The sequence below is a fragment of the Lissotriton helveticus genome, chromosome 5_1, assembly GCF_964261635.1.
Source record: "Lissotriton helveticus chromosome 5_1, aLisHel1.1, whole genome shotgun sequence".
In the NCBI taxonomy this organism is placed as follows: Eukaryota; Metazoa; Chordata; class Amphibia; order Caudata; family Salamandridae; genus Lissotriton; species Lissotriton helveticus.
This window is the reverse complement of record NC_136065.1, coordinates 939,036,129-939,056,238: the sequence shown is the minus strand read 5'-3', so window position 1 is coordinate 939,056,238 and position 20,110 is coordinate 939,036,129. Positions and strand designations below refer to the sequence as shown.

Here is a 20,110-nt window from a genome sequence, read left to right as displayed (position 1 = left end):
GGAAATTTGCTCATCTCAGATCACAGATATAACTTCTGTGTCAGACTCCTCTTCAGACTCTACCACCCATGCAATGGTTTTCTTTTGTGATGATCTTATAAGGCAAACATTTACAAAAAGCCCCACCGCTTTGCAAAAAGTGCATGTGAAGTTGGCAGCAGGACATCTACCCCCTTGGGGTGTGGGGCATTACCAAATCAAAAACTCGTACTATTGTCTTCCTTTTTCTTTGTACTTGTGGAACTGCTATTCTGGACAAACTTTTGTTTGGACTTACTCAACCCCCCACCACACTGACCCTCTCACAAGGCTTGTCATTCAATTCTTTTAACAAGACTTGTAGGATCTCAGTGCTCGTAGCCACTTTGATGGTCTCGTCTAAAGACGGGTTACCCATAGCAAGACATTTCTGTCTAATCTGTTCCTTCGTGCATTGACAAACAAACTGGTCTCTAATGAGTTGATCAGTAACATTTTCAAATATGCAAACAGATGCTAACCTCTATAAAACTGACACATATGCATCTACTTCTACTCCATCGGCCTGTTTCCGCTTGAAGAACTTGGTTCTTAATACCATAAAACTGGGTTCTTTGTCAAACCTGATTTTAAGTTTATGTACAGTTTCTTGATAATCATCAAAATTCTCAGCATCGCCATGCGGTAAGTCAGGCAAATGTTTGAAAATGGACCTGCACTCAAAACCTAAAGAATGGAGTAATAAACACTTCTTCCTTTCCGCACCAAATCTTAGAGCACCAATTGCCCCAAGATAGGTTTCAGAAGCATCAAACCATACCTCCCACCTGACAGATGGTTCACCAGGACTGTCTAGAAAGGCTGGAGGAGGTGTGACCACTTGCATTGTCACATGGTGAAAAAGTAAAAATGGAATACAAGACTTTCTTGGGAAATACACAATAATCAAAACCCACAGTCTTAATATAGCATGATACAATACAGAGTACCCTGTAGAGAAATAATGAACTAAAGAATAATGGGATGCAAGAAGACAAATAGAAATAACAGTGCACGCTGTATAAAGAAACCCAATATATAAATTCAGACCATAACACACACCTGAACTACGGATGGGGTGGGTATATGTGTGAAGCAATATAGGTGTGAAATAACTAAGGTATGTGAGAATTTTCTTTCTTTTAGACAAAATAAAATGCTGTTAAAATCTTTGGAGTGTGTGAATCACTGTGATCCACAAGATATAATAGTGCTGCTGAATTAAGAGTGTGTGGATCACTGAGATCCTCAATATGAGGTTCCTAGCACAAATGCCACATGACTTTTACATGCCTTGAAGTGCATATCAAATTAATGGTGTGCGAATTTCCGGAACTTGCAATACTCACAACCTCAGGACTTCAGTCAGGAAGCCAAGGCTGTCATCAGATAAACACGCTGAGAATAAAGAAGAACAGAAACCAAAAATGAGGAGGAACTCGGTGTGATTTTGCACTGCTAGAATGCAATGTGACAGAAGAAGCAGGCAAATGATTAGGTTTCCGGGTTTCCTGAGATACTGCAAGAGCACATCCGATGCGGGCTCAGCAACATAAACCACAACCAGACTGCAGCAAGGCAGAAGTGAGGTCACTGCAGGCAACAGATTACCAAGGAGACGTAGGAGCAGGAACGTGCTTCTCTCAAAATCACAGGACTTTAACATGAGACAGTTGGCGGTCCACTCGTCAGGGCAACATGCGTAGACGCCCACTACATGCAGAGGACTGGGGCGCATGACAAGTGCTGGGGAAAGGGAGGACTGGCTTTGCAGTAAAGAAAAAAGAAAAAAGCAGTGCCCAACGAAGGAGCAGAGGCAGCGCCGGTGGAAACAGCCAGTGTGAAGCTGCAGTGCTATTGGAGGGAGAACCCAGATCCACACAGAGCTCAGACAAAGGGATGAGCCAAGATAGGATGAGCCAAGAGACAGGCAGAAATCCATAATGTCTTGCAAGGACTCCAACGGAGTTTGGTCATGCTTGGGAGCTCACAGCGTGAGTGCAGGGTCAGAGAGGAAGACCTCGAAAAATATCCGGGCAGAGGGTTCTACAAGTAGCCAATTCGTCACCAAGAATTCTGTAGGGAAGATACCAGAGCCAAGGTAAGTTCAGTAGTTTATTGGTAGAGGCTAAACGGTTGGCAGGTCTATTCAGCCCTCAGTCCAGCAGTAACTGCCCATTAACCGATCCCCACTTGAATCTACACATTCTTAGAATACAACTCCTTCTTTGGCAGCATTAGAACTAACAGAAAGTGTGTTAAGAACGTCACTGTAAACAATTCTGCCAGTACTACAGATAGTTATGATAATATATTGTTTTCTTGAGACAGGCTAAAGCCCGAACTGCTGAATAGAATTACTCCAAATGTGGCAAAACGGTAGTGCTTGGTTCAGAAAGCGACCTTTTTTTTAAATGGTGTAAATCTGTTCAGTAGTTGCTGAGAAATTCATAAAATAAGAGTCAAAAAATCAATTTCCCATAGGAAACTTGAGGCAAGGCTACAGCCCAAACTGCTGAACGGAATGGCCCCAAATTTGGCAAATAGGCAGAGCTTGGTTCAGAAAGCAACCTTTTTTTTAAATGGTGTAAATCCGTTCAGTAGTTGCTGAGAAAATCAAAAATGTAAAGTTTTGATATCTATGGCCGAGGATGGTTTGCGAACCCTCCCAACCACAAGCTTTGTTCTAATTGGCTGTCAACACTCCAAACCAGGAAGTGTTAGCATCCATCTTGTGACTCTGTAGAACCGAGTCTTAAAAAAACAGTAAAACAAAGATGAAAAGAAAGAAAAGGGGGCAGGGTAGAAACACCCTGACCCCCTAGGCCTGCTAGTACCAAAAAAAAGCATTTTTAAAATATATATTTTGGTGAAATTCGCGCTGGGGTCGCGAATCCCGCCAATTTTTCTTTTACTTCATTTAATTGAAGCCCCCGGGAGGGCCAGGTCGCGTGGGCATTTCCAACAATATATGTGGGGGCCCGCAGGGGCCTGCTTAAAATTATGTGCGGGAGTGCACTCGGCCCTCCCGAAGCCCCGAGGACCGCCACCCCTGGGGTGTCCCGAGTTGCCCACCCGGGGACACTGCTGTTTCCTATAGCAGGGCGGAAGCCGTGCTGCTCCCGCCCTGTCATAGCAAACTTGCATTGGATTTCGGAAGTGAGAGCAGGGAATCCTGCTCTTGTTTCCAAAATCCAAAGCTGATTGCTTTTCCAATTGGGGAGCTGCATGTTAGCAGCTCCCTGTGTTGAAAAACAATGCTGGCTGCCGCAGGGGGGGAGCCGGCGGGACTGTGGGGGCATTGGGGCTCCCACTACGGTCCCCAACGGATAGGGCCTGCCCCAGGGGATGGGGTCCCCGGGGCTAGAAGGGGCCCGGGAGGGGGCCCACACGGCCCCCCTCCCCAAATAAAATATATAAATAAATAAAGGCCAGTCCCGGGGGATGATGTCCCCGGGGCCAACAGAGGCCTCAGGAGGGGGGGCCACACAACCCTTCCTTAAAAAATTTAAATATATGCGGCCACCGGAGTGAGACACTTTGTTAATATTCTGAGCGCGGACTTGAGGCCGAAAGGATGAACCTTGAATTCGTAGTAGGGTCCATCCACCGTAAACCTGAGGAAATGACGGTGTTTTTGACGGATGGGTATGTGGAGGTATGCTTGGGCCTGGATCAGGTTCTTCTTGGAAGGCCGCATGCAGCAGGTCTGGATTCCACTGTGTGCCTTTGTGCCCCAGCAAGTGGCCACGGGTGTCCCGTAGGGGTCATCCCTTAGTCCCCTCCTTTTAAACATCTATGTCACCCCACTGGTTTATCTAGCGGAGACATTAGGGGCTAAGGTGATGGCCTATGCTGATGACACCCAGCTTCTGTTCTCTTGGGGAAGGGACGATGACTCAGTCCTTCCCGCTCAACACTGTCTGTCCTCTGTTTTTCACTGGCTCGTTCAGGCGCAGCTGAAGTGTAATGAAGAGAAGTCAGAGGTTCTCTTGTATGGCGTATTTCCGGCTTACTTTAGAGAGAGGCTATGGCCCTCGGGCGTCCCCTTGTCTAGCGCAAAGGGAAACTTTGCAAAAAATATGAGGCTTTGGTTCAATGAGAACCTCACTTTTTCTACTCAGGTCAAGAAGCTGGCTGGGACCTGCTTTGGCACTCTTAAAGCTTTGAGGGAGTTTCTTCCTCTCCTCCCAAGACCTGCTAAAGAAACTGTTGTTTGCGCTTTGATCCTGTCCCGCCTGGATTATGCCAACGCACTTTATGTTGGCATCCCTGCCTACCTCTTGAATAAATTGCAGGTGGTTCAGAATTCAGCTGCCAGACTCCTGCTGGGTCTGTCTGGCAGGAGTAGTGTGCACGTTCATTTGCGCTCTCTGCACAGGCTCCCAGTGGAGTCCCGAATAAAATAAAAAATGTGGGCTACTGCCCATAGTGCTCTACAGGGCCTGGGACCTATTTACCTACAGAAGAGACTCGCTTTCTACAATCCAGTGAAACAGTTGCGTTCTTCTTCTCAACTTCTGGTGCAGACCCCTAGGTTCAAGCCCCAAAGTCTTGGTGGGAGCTCCTTTGTTCGGAAAGCTGCTTTGGCGTGTAATGCACTGCCCCTGGTCCTGCGCGGCATTCAGGATCCAGTAATCTTCAAGAAAAAGTTAAAAACCCTTCTCTTCTAGTTTTGCTCTGGCTTCTGTTTTCTTTTTTCCAAGTACGCGCGGGGACACTCTGTGGAGTATCTGTGCATGCTATAAATACATATAACATAACAAATAACATGTGTCTTCTAGATCGAGTGAAGTCATAAAGTGGCATATTATCAAGGACCGGTGTTAAAATGATCACAGTTTTATCGTCAGGAAACTGCCGATAAAACGGCGATAATGTGCTTGATAATACGCCCTTGTTAATTCCCATAGAAGCCCATGTTCCGATGTTAACATGGGCTTCTATGGGAATTAACAAGGGCGTATTATCAAGCCCATTATCGCTGTTTTATCGGCAGTTTCCTGCCGATAAAACGGCGATAATTTTAACACCGGTCCTTGATAATATGCCCCAAAGTCATCTTTGTTGAGGCGACACGATCTAGGCTAAAGTTACCATCCTGAATGTTTGTTTTTTCAGGTAGTTGTTGAGGCTCCTAAGATCCAGTATTGGTCTCCACTCCCCTGATTTTTTTCTTTATTAAGAAAAAATGGGAATAAAACCCCTGGCCCCTTTGCAGAGGTGGAACTTCCTCGATTGCGCCTTTTTGAGAGTATGGTCTTTACATCCTTGTGCAATAAGTGAAGATGAGGTGGAGGTGCTCCCTTGGGTGGAGAAGTTGGAGGTTTGGTTGTGAACTCCAGCATATGACCAAAGGCAATTAGATCCAACACCCATTGGTCTGACGATATACTTTTTCATTGCTTGTAAAAATCGCAAATCTTTGCACCCATGGGAAGGATGGAGGAGGGGAAGTTGGCACCCGGCGTTGCTCAATGCTTCCTTCCGTTGTTCCACCCTTGAGACCGTGTTCTCTTGGGGGCGGGAGAAACCAGCTGTCACAGATTGGCGGTAGGTGGAAGGTTGATAGGTATGCCTATATTGAGCCTATAGGTTGGTATTTATGTTGCTTCTACAAACCTCCTCTGTATGCAGGAAAACCACGTCCTTTAACTCCCCTGAAATGTATTTTCCTGTATTGGAGGATGGTTAATGACTTTGCTGTGTCAGTGTCCTTCTTTACGTTGAGCAGTGCATCGTCAATATGCTTGCCAAATAATGACTCTCCATCGAACGCCATGTCCAAATCTTTGTTTAAACTTCAGGTCTGAAAGTGGTGGCCTTCAACCACCCCTGGCGTCTCATCACTACTGCGTTGGCCAGCTGTCAGAAACCTGTGTTCCTATGTCCTTAGCACAGGCAATGGTCTCCTATACTGCTCTTTTGCCCTCTACCAGGATCTTCCTCTCCTCTTGTTCCCTGTCTTCAGGGATGAGGTCCAATAAAGCTTCAATAACTGACCACATCTGTCACTCTTAGCGGAAGATAATAGCTAAAGCGTTAGCTGCCTGAATGGTAACAGCAGCCATGGTTGAAAAACGCTTGCCCATGATGCCCAATTTGTGTCCCTCCTTGTCTGGGGAAGTTGAGATTGGGGTAGGCGTTTTTTTTTAATCTCCTATGCATCGCCTGCGAGATGATGGAATCCGGCTTAGTGTGACCTCTCAGGCAAGTAGGTGTATCTTCAGGGGCCCGGTATTTCTTCTATTCGAGGGAGCACTGGTATTACTATAGCCAGTGTTTCATTATCTTTACTCCCTCCTACCAGATATAATCTAATATAGGGATTGTATGAATAGATTTCCTGGCTTCCTCCTTAAAATCATACAGAAAGTAATCTGTATGCTGTACATCCATGGGGAGATGAATTTTGTTGGACGCTCCCTCCATCAAATTGTGGAACCCTCCGATGTCTTCTGGAGGTGAGTCCGCTGGATGATGTGCTGGAGGAGAGGATGTAGGGATGATATAATCATCCCAGGGATCCACCGGTGGGTCTCTCCTTCTTCTCTCTCGTCCTCTGAAGAAGAGGGGTTGTCCTCAGTGTGTGCCTGTGCTGAAGGGTGCGGTATTATAGGTGTTGCTGATTAGGATAAGGCTGGTGTTGCTGGGGGCTATGGTTGATGTAACGGTGGGTCACATTGAACATTCTGGGGAGGCAATCTTTGTCTATAGAAGATTGCTGATTAAGACAGTGGTAAATGTGCCATTTCCCTAGGACGAGGTTTGGGGAGTAAGGATAAGGTAGAAAATGGTGCTAATGCACCAGATATAGCTGGTAATATTGCTGCTGCTGCTGCTGCTCATCCTCATAATCTTCCTCTTCATCCTAGCATTTCACATGCAACTTGGATGGGCTATGTGCCACCCCATATATACCATTGTCATCCTCCTCATCCTCATCCTCTGACGGTTGGAAGTGCGAGGGAGGCAACAGGGAAATCCTTGTGAAAGAGGAAACATCCGGGTGGAAAAAGGTCTTCTTGACCCTGGTAACACTGACCGTCGTTGACAGTGGCATTGACTGTACCAATAACCCTGAAGAGGGAATAGTCAACGTCGACAGTATTGTCATTGCTGGTGTTATTGTTGACGGTGCCATCTTTGGCAACGCCGGCGGGAGGCTCGTCGACAGAATGCTTGTCGACAGGATGTTCATTGACCTCGTCGATGCGACACTCGTCGATAGCGCCTTCGTCATTGACGAAATCTTCGCCGCCGAAGATGTCGACGGAATAAACATCAACAATGAAATTCTCATCTACGGTATGGGTTCAGAAATTGCTATCGTCGTCACTGTTCCTACCGTTGATGGAGCTGATGATGTAACTGTAATGCTATTCGTTGTTGACGGTCAGGAGTTGTCGCCGTCGAGAATGCTTTTTTGTATTTCCTCTTTGTAGAGTCTGAGGAAGAGGCTCTAGGAAGCTCCTTTTCCTTTCCCACAGGAGAGATAGGGACGGAAGTTGTAGGTTCTGAGGAGACTTTAGGGTGGTTCTCCTTCCTATGGCCTTTGCTCTCCTGGCAGGGTTTGAGGTGTTTCCTGCCCTCCCCGGGGGTATCACCCAGTGCCCTGGCTCTTTTGTGTGGTCTGGATGAGCTATGGCTGTCTTCTTCAGAAGACTTCTGTTGCTTGGTGGAAAGGAGCCACAGAAGCAGCCTCCCCTCTCTGTTCGCCAGGGTCTTAGAAGAGAAAGTACGGCATATCTTGCATTGTGTTACCTCATGAGAGGGATAGAAGCAGTAAATACAGTCTGTAAGCGGATCATCCACGTGGACTCTTTTCCTGCCACAGGTCTTACATTGGTGGAAGAGGCCTTTCCTATCTGACATGTTGACAAGATCAATCTTCAGGAAAAATCCACAAAAAACTAAGTAGAACTCAGGGAGACTCCCTTCACACATGACGTGGGGTGAAAATCTGAGGGAAACTGCCTCTGCTGGGAAGGTTCTAGTGGGTGCCAGCAGCTGATTGGCTGCATTCAACATTTGGTCTTTTTTTTTTTTTAAAGGAAATAGATAGGCTATGTAAAACATGGCTCAAGGCCATTTTAGCCTGTGGCATTATATAAACACTGCTTTATTATGTTACCGCTGGACTCCCATCTCGACGATGGGGGATGATTCAGGCATGTGGATCTATGAAAGATACCCCAATACGGGATAACCAGCAATGATTATTATTGAATAATTTTAGGGATTTTCTCTGCTGTTGTGGCAGATATAATATAAAAGTAATATCATCCTCGACAATGACCTGAACATCTCCATTTGTTCTCAAAGATGGTCTGCCGTGGGTAAGAAATGGCTTCCTTATTAGAAGTCTCAGGATTATTGCATAGTACATTTGGGGTAATCAGCTAGTTTAGAACACATAGGGCTGGTTCTTTAAGTAAAACACTATATTGTAGTATATAGGCAAGCACATCCTCCAAACCCCTCTGCTTTTTCAGCAGGACCAGTGGGTGGCAGGTAGGATTTCACACTATGGACCATGGAACATATGATGCAACAGACATCTATAAACTGTCATTCAAGTTCTCTGTGTGCTTAAAAAAACCACTAGAAGTGGTAATGTGTTCATGGACTCAAATGGTCACAATGTAAGTCTGAACACAGATGAAGAAGTTACATCAATACAAATAAATCTTTAAACCAATTGTAACATGACACATATGGACACTTTTGTGTACATTTCGGCACAATCTCAGCAGTTTATTTATCAGTCTACTAAACATATTAAAGTCGTCAGTTTGGGTCACAACGCATAGGTTTCCAGGAGGGCACTGCAATATCTTGGAGCATAGAATCCACCTTGTTTCATTTCATTTAGTTCAGGATCCTACCTCAGAATCCAACATGGCAACATGGTGTTATTCGTGTTTGGTTTCATTTAGGTCAGTTTCCTACCTCTGAAAGCGGGGATTATTTACAATAGTGAATAAAACAAATGGGCAAAACACAACCGAAATGTTCAAATAAGGAAAAAAAACAAGGGCAAAAGATCGTTTTAATTTACACTTCACCTAGTAAAGGCGGAATCTTGGTATTTTAAGGTCACTATTTTACTAACATAGGTGCTTTTGTTTTGTCACAGAAAGACAGATTTTGAGCATATGTTTGTAGGTAAATGAAACAATGTAGATGTACAAAGCTCAAGACTTATAACGTCCTTGTTCTTCACAATAGTTTTAGGTCAGCCAAATCACATCTTACGTTTGACTACCTGTCTGGTTAGGGTATATCAAGTTATACATATGTGTTTACCTTATTTGACATTGGCATTCTTCCAGCTCTTTTTTGTTGAGTTGACTTGATTGTAAAGTATTTTCCATTTTCCTTACAGCATTAACTAAGTCATCGAGCTGTATGGAGAAAACCAAATAAAGTAAAAGTAATTATGGACCTTCACCATCAACTATTATTGTCTTTTATTTACAATAATATTACCTTATAAAAGAGGCATTTTAAATGTTGACAAGGAACAAATGGCATTGGTCAAATATTATGTTACAAAGCTTTTAATACTGTTATTTAATGCAAATACACATTTGGGGAAAATAGTAATAAGTATAAAAATTATTCTTAAAATGTTAAGCAGAGCCACTGTAGCTTAAGGGGTGACCACCCCACTCCAGGTCACTATGAACACTATCTCCAGTCCTCAACTACTCAGTACAAAGAAGTGAGTTCAGGTGTATTAGTCTAATTAGGCCAATCAACGCAAAACAAGACAACACCCAGAATGCATTGGTGTAGGAAATTGATTCCCTGGATTTTTTGCTGGATATTTACCATGCGTGAGTCTCACCTTTGGAGTCTCAACCACAGTAAAATCTGTGGAAATGGACTGAATGCTAACAACATATATTCGCCTTTTAAGATAAGGCAGCTGATGCGCATCTAGGCTAACAGGTTCTAGGCTGGTTACAAATCTGCATGTGAGACTACCATTTATCACAGCACCGTATCTGCTCACAATAGGGACCATTCAGGGATAGGTGCTGACCTGATGTAGACCGTATCATGTGAGTGGACATTCATAGTGTAAGTCTGTAGTACTTTCCTGAAGAGGCTGTGTGCTCACTGCATTATGCCTTATGGTCGAAATCTGCACCATAGCATAGTTTTACCATACCTAGCGATACCATTCTGGTATGAATCTTAGGGTAAACATGCATCCGGAGTGCATATCTGCTGTCACTTTCTGATAGCTGTACACCTTTTGTAACTTTGAGCATTGTCATATTTTCCAAGCTCAGCCATAATCAAATGTTAGGCCTTTTCTCTGTCTTACTGAACTGAGATCATTACACTGTTACCCAGCAGGTGCACCATAGATAGGCCTTCCTAAACAACAGAGTCATTAACAGTGTTTGGCCCAATTCCTGAGAAGGGTATGTTTGGGGAGGAAATTGGCATGTGCAAATTAAATCTTCACATTGCACCTGACCTGTGCAGTTTATGTACAATGCACGTGATTTGCATAAACTGTAACAATACTTTATAGTATTTAATATACTCCTGTAGTAGATATAGAAAGGGGGTCTCTCTGGGGTGGTATCAAATTATAATTACGGGGAACAAAATGTGCCTATTTGGTGCACTGCTTGAAGTAAAGTGGCTCGTACCAAGCACTGTGCTTCCTTTATCACTGTGAAAAGTGTCTGTGTCACCTCTTAAGTGCCTCTAGAAAGATTGTTTAAAATACATTTCTTAGGGGCATAATTTAAAACTGTTTCTTTCAAATGGTTTACATCCACAAATTGCATGCAAAAATTCTCATCCTGCTATAACCTAAAAGTCCTGCATGAAAAATTGACCTTCAATGGATCCTTAACTTACTCCCATCCCTTATTTGTTTTTAATTGCATCTCTGCTTCCCTTCTACCTTCTGCCTGCCTCTTCTATATAAATTACTCTAAATCTCATACTTATTTATTTTAAGCTCTTTTTTGGAAGTCACAGCTATCTATTGATTCCATCAAGCAGCTGCTTCTCACATAGCCCCCTCTAATAATAGCATCTATGTCAATAATGTACCACTAATAAACTGGAGAGAATGCATGGAATGAGCATGCGAAATTAACTCAAATAACTAAAGGGCTGACTACTAATTTTGGGGTCCCGGGTGGCATGCTACTTGCAATACAGCGCTTCAACACCTCATCAGGGGTAGCAAGCTCTATATAAATGCAATAAAAAAAAATGAAACACACCTTATGGCACTTTGAGAATCATGTTTCCCAGGCTCAACCATAGTCAGATTTCAGGCCTTTTGTCTGCCCTACTGGATGGAGATAACTGCACTGCTGGCTCGCAGGAGGATCATAGGCATTCCAACACAACAGAGCCTATAATAGTGTTTGGCCCGGTTCCTCATAAGGGAAGAGTTGTGGAGGAAATCGGCATATGCTAATTACATTATCAAATTACACCTGACCTGGGAAAACCCATGACCATAGAAACAAAGAGGGATGGTCAGATCTCCGGAGCCAAACAAAGGAGGGACACCCCTTTGATGTTTTGGTGGGAAGGGATCAAGCAACTAAGCTAGCAGGCGGGGCGGAAGTTTTCAGGGAAGATCTTTCCATAAACAATTTGAAGCTGCCATGTTAAAAGGTACCAAAATGCAATGTATGCGGGTTAGGGCAGGAATGGGCTGGGTCCAGAAGTTTCAAACCCTAGCTAAAAACCCCTGCACAAGGGAGAGACACTGGAGAAGACATTGAACCTGGGGCTACGATAAGGAATAACAGCTGGAAGGAGAAGCCACAGGACTCTACTGAAAAGATGGACGGAAGGGCTTAGACTTAAGCTGGCATCCAGGAATAGGATAGGTCTCGCCAGGGCCAGTGGTATTGGCTCCCTTATGCCCCCTGAGGACAGTTGAGGAAATGGATCTGAAGGCGAACCTTGAGGATTCCCCTGAGACTTCTGTAGACTGGCCGTATAGGAGTGCGCCCTTCTCAAGGAAGGTGGCTACTGCCTCTAATGTCGCCACACAGGTGCCCTGCAAAAAGGCCAAAGGTAAAAGGTTTGGTCAGTGTGGCAGGGAGAGTGTTCTGCTTGTTGGCTGTCGAAGGCCTTTGGGAGATGTCCACCAAGCAGGAAAGAGCATTGTGAGCCCAGGCGGAGGACAGGCCTGGTGAAGGGAGCCTTAAATATCAAGCTTCCTAGTAAAAAGCAAAGTAAGAATCCAGGATGACTGAAAAAATGATACTAGAGGCTAGGGCTCGTCCCCTAGAGCAAAACAACATCAAAATGATGTAAATCAGCCCTACGCCGTCCCCTGGGTGAGAGGGAAGAGTGTGTAGCACTCTGCTACAAGTTACTTTAAAGTCCCCTGGAGGGGCCAAGCCCCCATGGGTTGACACCACCTCCCACATTTATTTTTAATGGCAAGGGGCATATGTAAGGGCCACTCCCCAGATACACTTTTTGCCCTCTGGACGCTTTTGCCAAGGGCTGATGCATAATAGATACTGCAAGGAGATCCCATCCTTCTGGACTGAAGACCAAACCAGGGGGCACCTGGGTTAGACCAGAGCACTATGAGCATAACCAGTGCTTCTCCAGGCCTGCATGTGCCCATTTCTGGAGAGGGAGGGCGCACCTATCAGCTGTTCCGCGCCCAAGTTCTATGCGGGTGAGAAAGATGGAATAAGCTGCCTCCCACATCACCTTCCTAGAAGCTTATTTTTAATGTCTATTTTGGGGGGGGAGTTTAGTATAGCGCGAACTTGACCCAGAGGTATCAGAGCACGTTAGATGAGCACCAGTTACGTTACAGATGGACACATTTATTTTTTGGTAGGCACGGGGTGATTAAGTGATTTGCTCAAAATCACAGGATGTTGAGTGTCCCTGCAGAGACCCGAACCCAGTTGCCAAGCTTCGAGGTCGATCACTCTAGTCGTTAGGCCACATCCTCTCCCAAAAGCTTTGCATTTGGGCAGGGAGCCGGCAGGGGTCACAAGAGCCTTGGATTCCCCTGTGTCCCCATTCATGGTAGCACCGGGTGCCGGAGTTGGCATGGGAACCCATTTTCTTTTGTTTTTAAAAGGAAAACTTTGGCAGAATACCACATGGCTGAAAAGTGTGATGCCGAGTGAGGCTACTCATTCAATATTAATGCTCAGGTGATGGCGTGCCCATTAAGCTCCCACAAGGGGGCTCCAAAATGTGCATATCGTCAGTTGTGGCGACCATGGAAGGGCAGGGGTACCATCAAGGGATTTGGGAAGTGTTGTGAGCACCTGCAGGAATTGCAGCAGCCTCCCAGAAGATTACCCCAAATGTTGCCTTAAGCATCCCACTGGGTTGCATTTATGTTTTAAAGCTCTCTCTGAGACTGCACATTTGTACATGGGATCTGTACTGTGGGGATTTTTGTTGGCTGGTTCCAGCCCCGGCCCGTGGAGGGAGTACCGGTGGGGCAGAAAGGCGGGGCGGGGGAGGGGCAGGGTGGGGGGTGCTAAAAAACGGAAAATGAATAATTGGAGGTATAACTAATTTTGTAGCGCGCGCTGCATCGCATTTTGCGATGTAGGGCGCGCTACGAAATTCGTTTTATTTATTAAATTGTTCACTTACCTCTAATTATCCATATTCCGGTTTTTAGCACCCCCCCAACCTGCCCCTCCCCCGCCCCACCTTTCTGCCCCACCAGTACTCCCTCCACGGCCGTGGCTGGCTGGTTCTAAAGTTGTGGGGTAGCAGCGTATTGATAGAGATAAGACTATAGGACATATGTTATTCAGTATAGTAGGAGTTGGACTGCTCTGCTTCACTATGTTGAGAGAGTCAAGTGCTATAATGGGTTAGGTGGTTGAAAGTAAAGGAAATCTTGTGGATTTATTACTTGTGAAGGACTAATAACCCAATTTTTTACAACTGGGTTATCACAGAAAAGTCCAGGATTGGAAAGTGTTCGGAATAATCTGGAGGTAGGTGGTCACGGATGTATGTCGTTACAACGCATGCTTTTTCCACGCATGCCTTTACAACGCAGGTTTTACAACGCAAGTCGTTACAACGACTTGCGTTGGGGGGCGCTGGATAGTGAATAGTTTAATTTACTATTCCAACTCCAGTCCCCGTGGATAGTAGGGAAGGTTTTGGATAGTAAATAAACTATTCCCTATCCTACAGCGCCCTCCAGCGCAAGTCGTTGTAACGACTTGGGTTGTAATTCCTGCGTTGTAAAGGTGCTGCGTGGAAAAAGTTTTGTTGTAAAGGATGTTTCCCGTGGTCACCCTAGTAACTTATTTTCAAAAGAAAATGCGCTCACAATTTGCCACAACAGGGCTAATTGAAATTGACTTTTTCATCTTAGCCGGCAAAAAAGAGGTTTTTCCATTCTTTGGCTACATATGGCTTGACTAGAAAAAGCTTTAGGTGTCATACTCCTACTCCTACCCCAGCCACTCATATTGTGTATTTTCTCAGTCCTATTCTTATTCCTGCTCTTACTTGTGCACTTACTTCTACTTATGCCTACTCTTGCTCCACTTTCTACTTACTCTGGCTGATTTATGCCTATCTTACTTCTATTTTCTCCTATTACCACTTACTACTTACAACACCTACTCTTTCTCTTAGTTATGTTTACACATGCTGATCTTCCTACGTCTTTGCCTACTCTTACTCATACACATGCCTACTCTTACTCCTTCTCATTTCTAGTCTTACCTTTACTCTTAAGCCTGCTCGTGCTCTTCTTTATAATTACTCCTACTCATACTTCTCCTCTTGCTAATGAATCTTATTCTGACACCTACTCCTACACTTACTTATACTTGATCCCAATTAGTCCTACTCTTACATCTTCTACTTACTCATACTCTTACTACTATGCATAACTCTACATCCACCTCCTTAGTCCTAATTAAGCTTCCTCTTGCTCCTCCTTCGCCTACTATTCCTACTCTCCTGTTCGTGCTCTTTCTTAGCTTCTGCCGAACTCTTCTTTCTTTTTCCCTCCAATCTTGCTTAATAGTTCTACTTATAGGTTTTGGCACATCTATTCTACTACTATGCCTGCAACTACCAGTACTGATATTCTCCTACAATCTACTGTAATCCTTCATCCTGTACTCCTCTCCCCTATACTTCTTTTTTATACACCATTGATCCACTCTTCCATCTGTTACTCACCACAGATGATCGACTGTTCATCGCTCAAAGGTCAGTCTGTGGAGCTGGAAGGTAAATTATCTTTTTTGACCTACTCCAACCATTTGCCACCACCTTACGTACAGAACCCTCATCAGTACCAGGACTTTTTAAGTCTGGTTGTGTAACTTATTGAACTCTAGGCAATGCAACCTTTAACCTTCATATTGACTCACAAGTTAACTCTTCCCCAATCAATTCACTCAACAAACTTTTTAAATTACCTACCCAGCCAACTTTCCTGTTCTTACCATCTAGCACCACATTCATCACCCCAAGGGATTTCACTTTAAAACAACACAAAGAGCCTCAGCAGTATCAAATTCACTAATTTCTACCAACATTCCAGGGCAGAAATCAACTGTCACATAATGTACATGTGTCTAGATGCCAGATCATCCAACGTTCATCAACCTGAAATCTGCAGCCTCATTTTTTACTATGAATTGGACATTCTGTATCTGTATCCTAGCATAATGTAAATTCCAGTCTAACATTGATTTACGAGCTCCTCACAAGTATATACACCCAACTATACTGGCAGAGACCATCACTTAGTGAACTGCATTGTAGTCATTAATAAGAACATCCTTAAATGCAGATTTATGCCATCACAATCAGTGACACATTCAAATGCCTCATAAAAGCTGCCAATTGCCACATTAAGCACTATTTAGCTACATACAAAATAGCACATGGCCAAACTTAATCCAATTTCATTGAGAAGTTGCCAGAATACGTTACCTCAAAAAATCGATGTCTGATTAAAGTATCTATCTAAGGGATTTCAATCTCAACTGGGACAATGTCACGTGTAAATATTATGCTATTGTAATGGCAGAGGCCTGAGACAGGTTTGAAAGGCTACTTGGTGGGTGGCACAAGCAGCACTGCAAGCCCACCAGTAGCATTTAATTTACTGTCCCAGGTATATTAGATACCACTTTCCTGGGGACTGACAGGTAAATTAAATACGCCAAACAGGTGTCGACCAATCTTACCATGTTTACCACAGAGAGCACACGCACTTTACACAGGGCAGCAGTGCTGAAGTGCCCAGAGTCCTAAAACCACCAACACCAGGTCAGAAAAAAGACTAGGAGGATGGCAAAATGTTCAGGGATGACCCTGCAAAAAGAGCCAATTTCAACACTTACCACTTTCCCATTCACTTCCACATTATTGCCACCACATCAGTGTTGATCAACAATTCCCCTGTCATGAAAAGTTGGATTTGCCCTGTAAGAAAACAGCCTCTCATACTCCAAGACCTTATCACTCATTAACTCCACCCATTGGCTTATATCAATGGCATTATCAAGAAATATGATAATATCATCAATGCAACAGTAAAGTCGGTAGTCATCTCCAACTAAAAAAATATTAAAAATACCAAGCCAACGACGGTTACTGAATCAATATACAAGTCTGGATCAGAAACGTAGAAAATGAAAGCGAAGGGGCAAATATCCAAAAATACAATACTGTTCACAAAACCGAAAAGGATGGGAAAAGATTACAAACATGCTGTCCTGTGGGCAACATCCAGCTTTATCAAACAGCGACTCAACATCTCATCTAACCCTTTTCTAGTTTCTCATCTTTTACATTTGACCCACCACTATAACTTGCCCTGTATCCATATTCCCTTCCTTGTTAAATGGGAAACAATCCTGCACTATTTTACTAATAAGTTCAATCGGAAACAAATTTGGATCTGACCTTTTATCAAGTAAAGTACCCAAAACAAAAAACTACACAGACCAGAAGCTCCCATTGCCATCAACAACTAAATCCTATCCTCCATCGCTACACTGCCCAAACCAGCAAAATAGTTTGTAACCTGCCAATATCATAAAAGAAAACATTTACATGTTCTAATCCACCAGGTGCTACCTGATAAATGCATCACCAACCCTTGAACATTTTCAGTCTCCTTAAGGATTGGACGAAGTAGGTCCATCCTCCATAAACCTAATATCAATCCAGATCTGTTATCCAACATTCAACTAGTATCCAACCACCCTTAGCTAGGGAAAGCCATTCTTTACCTAGTCAAGAGAGGTTGAATACTGGGTGAATGTTGGGCACATAAACAGAATACCACCATTGCCAATGGAGGTGGGTGAGCTGCTGAAACACACATTGTAACACACTTGCAGGGTCTCAGCGTACTCTATTGTATGTTTAATAAATACAGGTGATATTCCTTTTCAGAAGTAACACACTCTATATATATTGTGGGATAATATATATTGGCACCACATATGTCTGATCACCATTTTCTAATGACATGTCATACAGTTTTTATTGAATACAGATGATACTCCTTTACAGAGGCCATACACGATGTATAATGTGCAATAGGACCCCGTTTTCTGTTGTCTGCCCAAATATGACATTTCTCTCCAGAAGTCATTAACTATGTGCATTGAACAATACACTCCCTGTTTGTATTGCCATTTTGATAATTAATGGAAGCAAAACTGGGTCTTGACTCCTATTCAGCAAGGCTAAGTCAAATCTAAACTAAACCAACAATACAAATGCCAGTGCTGAACCAACTTCGTTTGTAATATCAAACTGACCTGTTATGAATAAAGCATAGCAGTCTATTGAAACGTATGTTACTAAATTTATTCAATTAAGTTTTCAAGGGTTTTGTTTGTATTATTCAAACAGATTTTCTTGTGCATATTCACAAATATATACAAAATGTACAAATAGATACAAACTTTTACAATTATGTACAAAACAGTCCTATGATTCACTCACACTGATACTTACACACCTCATGCATACAACTTATATCCTTACAACAAAAACAAAAAAACAAATACTGAATACCACTGAGGTATGGGTCCGTGTCAATTTTCCATCAAATCATATGATACAATGTACATTGAACTTGATTGGGCCTGCCCCCTTGACTTCAAAATATTGCATCTTCCTAGACCCAAGGGCCGCGGTGGTGTAGTGGGCATTATCTATAGAGCCTCCTGGTCTATAAAAATCCGAGACATGGACCCAGTTGTCGGAACGGAACTCCTTGGCCTTTCCATAAACTGTCACTCCGGAGCCACCTTCACGGCCATTATCTGCTATCGCCCCCCGGGAACCTTCTATTCCCAACAGCAGCAATCGCTACTCACCATCCTCACCAATATGGCTACCTCCCACAACAAGCTGATCATTCTAGGCGACTTCAACCTTTGGCCAAACGGCAACCTGGACACTGCATTGAACAATCTCGTACTCTCCTGTGAAAGTGTGGGACTTTCCCAATTGGTTAATAAACCCACCCACACAGCAGGGCACCAACTCGACCTAATCTTTGCCTCCCCTCAGCTAGTACACTTGAGCGACATCCTGCCTATGTGCTGGACCGACCACTCGCTCATTAAATTCCACATAACTAGCAACAGAGCTAGCAGGCCGCCACATAGCTCCTCTCCCGAATTTCTGTACAGAGACTGGAAAGCTCTGGACAAATTAAGATCGGCCGGCTCTGTATTCAAAGTGGCAAATAGTTTCTCCCCCACTAATTCGGTGGAGGACAACTACAAAGCCTTCTGTACAAAGATTTCCTCGGCCTCGGACTCCTTCGCCCCCCAGAAAATATGCAAACCTAAGAGCAGAGCACCAGCCCCCTGGTTTGACGACTCTTTGAAAGTCCTCAAACTAGCCTGTAGACAATCGGAGAGGAAATGGAGGCAAGGCTACTCCGACACCAATAAGTCACTCTGGAAAAATAACCTTCGGGCATATAAAACTGCAATTGTTCAAAGTAAAGCCAACTACTTTTGCTCAACCATTGTCAATGCCACCAATAGCTCGAAAAGTATCTTTCAGATTCTTAAAAACCTCACCCACCCCGATTGTGCCATAAAGACTATGCTACCCACACAAGCACTCTGCGACAATCTCGCATTATTTTTTAAAGACAAAATTGAGACCATTATCCACAACCTGAACACCTCCCCTCCGTTGGGCAGCTCCAACAACCCGGGGGCTAGCACCATCGAATCTGATCCGATGCATTCAGGTCACCTCCCCACGGAAAGGTTGTGGGAATTCCCCCCCATTCCAGAATCCGAGTTTGAAAGATTGCCGCTCTGGATCACTTCGGGCTCCCATCTTGATCCTCTGCCTCCAAAAATTTGGAACAGTTTTGGAACCGAACTTTTCGGCACCTTGCGTAGGATCTGCAACCAATCCTTGCATTGCGGATGTGTCCCAACCCCATGGAAGCAAGCTCTTATCACTCCGCTGTTAAAAAAACCCTCCTTAAACCCTGAATGTTTGTCGAACTATCGGCATATCTCCCTCCTGCCTTTCCCGGCAAAGGTTGCCGAACGATAGGTGAGCTCCTGTCTCTCTACTCACCTGGAGCAGAATCACATCCTGGACGATTTCCAATTTGGCTTTCGTCCAGCCCATGGCACCGAAACAGCTGTCCTGACAGCCATGGAGGATCTTCGTATGCGTGCAGACAGGGGCCAGGCAGTAGCCTTGATCTTGCTGGACCTGTCTGCCGCATTCGACACGGTCAACCATGGGATTCTGCTGGAGAGACTCGGTGAGGCTGGGGTGGATGGCACGGCTCTGCTATGGTTCCATTCTTACCTGCGGGGCAGGAGGCAGGCTGTGTCCCTACCCCCATTTCAATCCGCCTTTGCCTCTGTGCCCCATGGGGTGCCCCAGGGTTCGTCCATCAGCCCCATTCTTTTTAACGTGTACCTCAAGCCCCTGATCACGTTAATAAAGGCCCACAGGTTAAAAACTATCAACTATGCGGACGACACCCAGCTCATTCTCTCTTGGGAGGGAGAAGACTCTATCCCCCTAACATCATTTCACGACTGCCTAAGAG

The 20,110-nt window shown here is 44.3% G+C and overlaps 1 protein-coding gene across 7 annotated transcripts in view; it reads right to left on the bottom strand.

Moving 5' to 3' along the window:
- The window catches only part of CC2D2B (coiled-coil and C2 domain containing 2B), a 1,917,855-nt gene that overhangs the window by 1,224,771 nt on the left and 672,974 nt on the right, over nucleotides 1–20,110 (bottom strand). For all 7 annotated transcript variants that reach the window (XM_078643430.1, XM_078643434.1, XM_078643435.1 and 4 more), the window contains one exon: nucleotides 9,328–9,425. In XM_078643430.1, coding sequence (XP_078499556.1) covers nucleotides 9,328–9,425 — 98 coding nt within the window. The remainder of the gene's footprint in view (nucleotides 1–9,327; nucleotides 9,426–20,110) is intronic.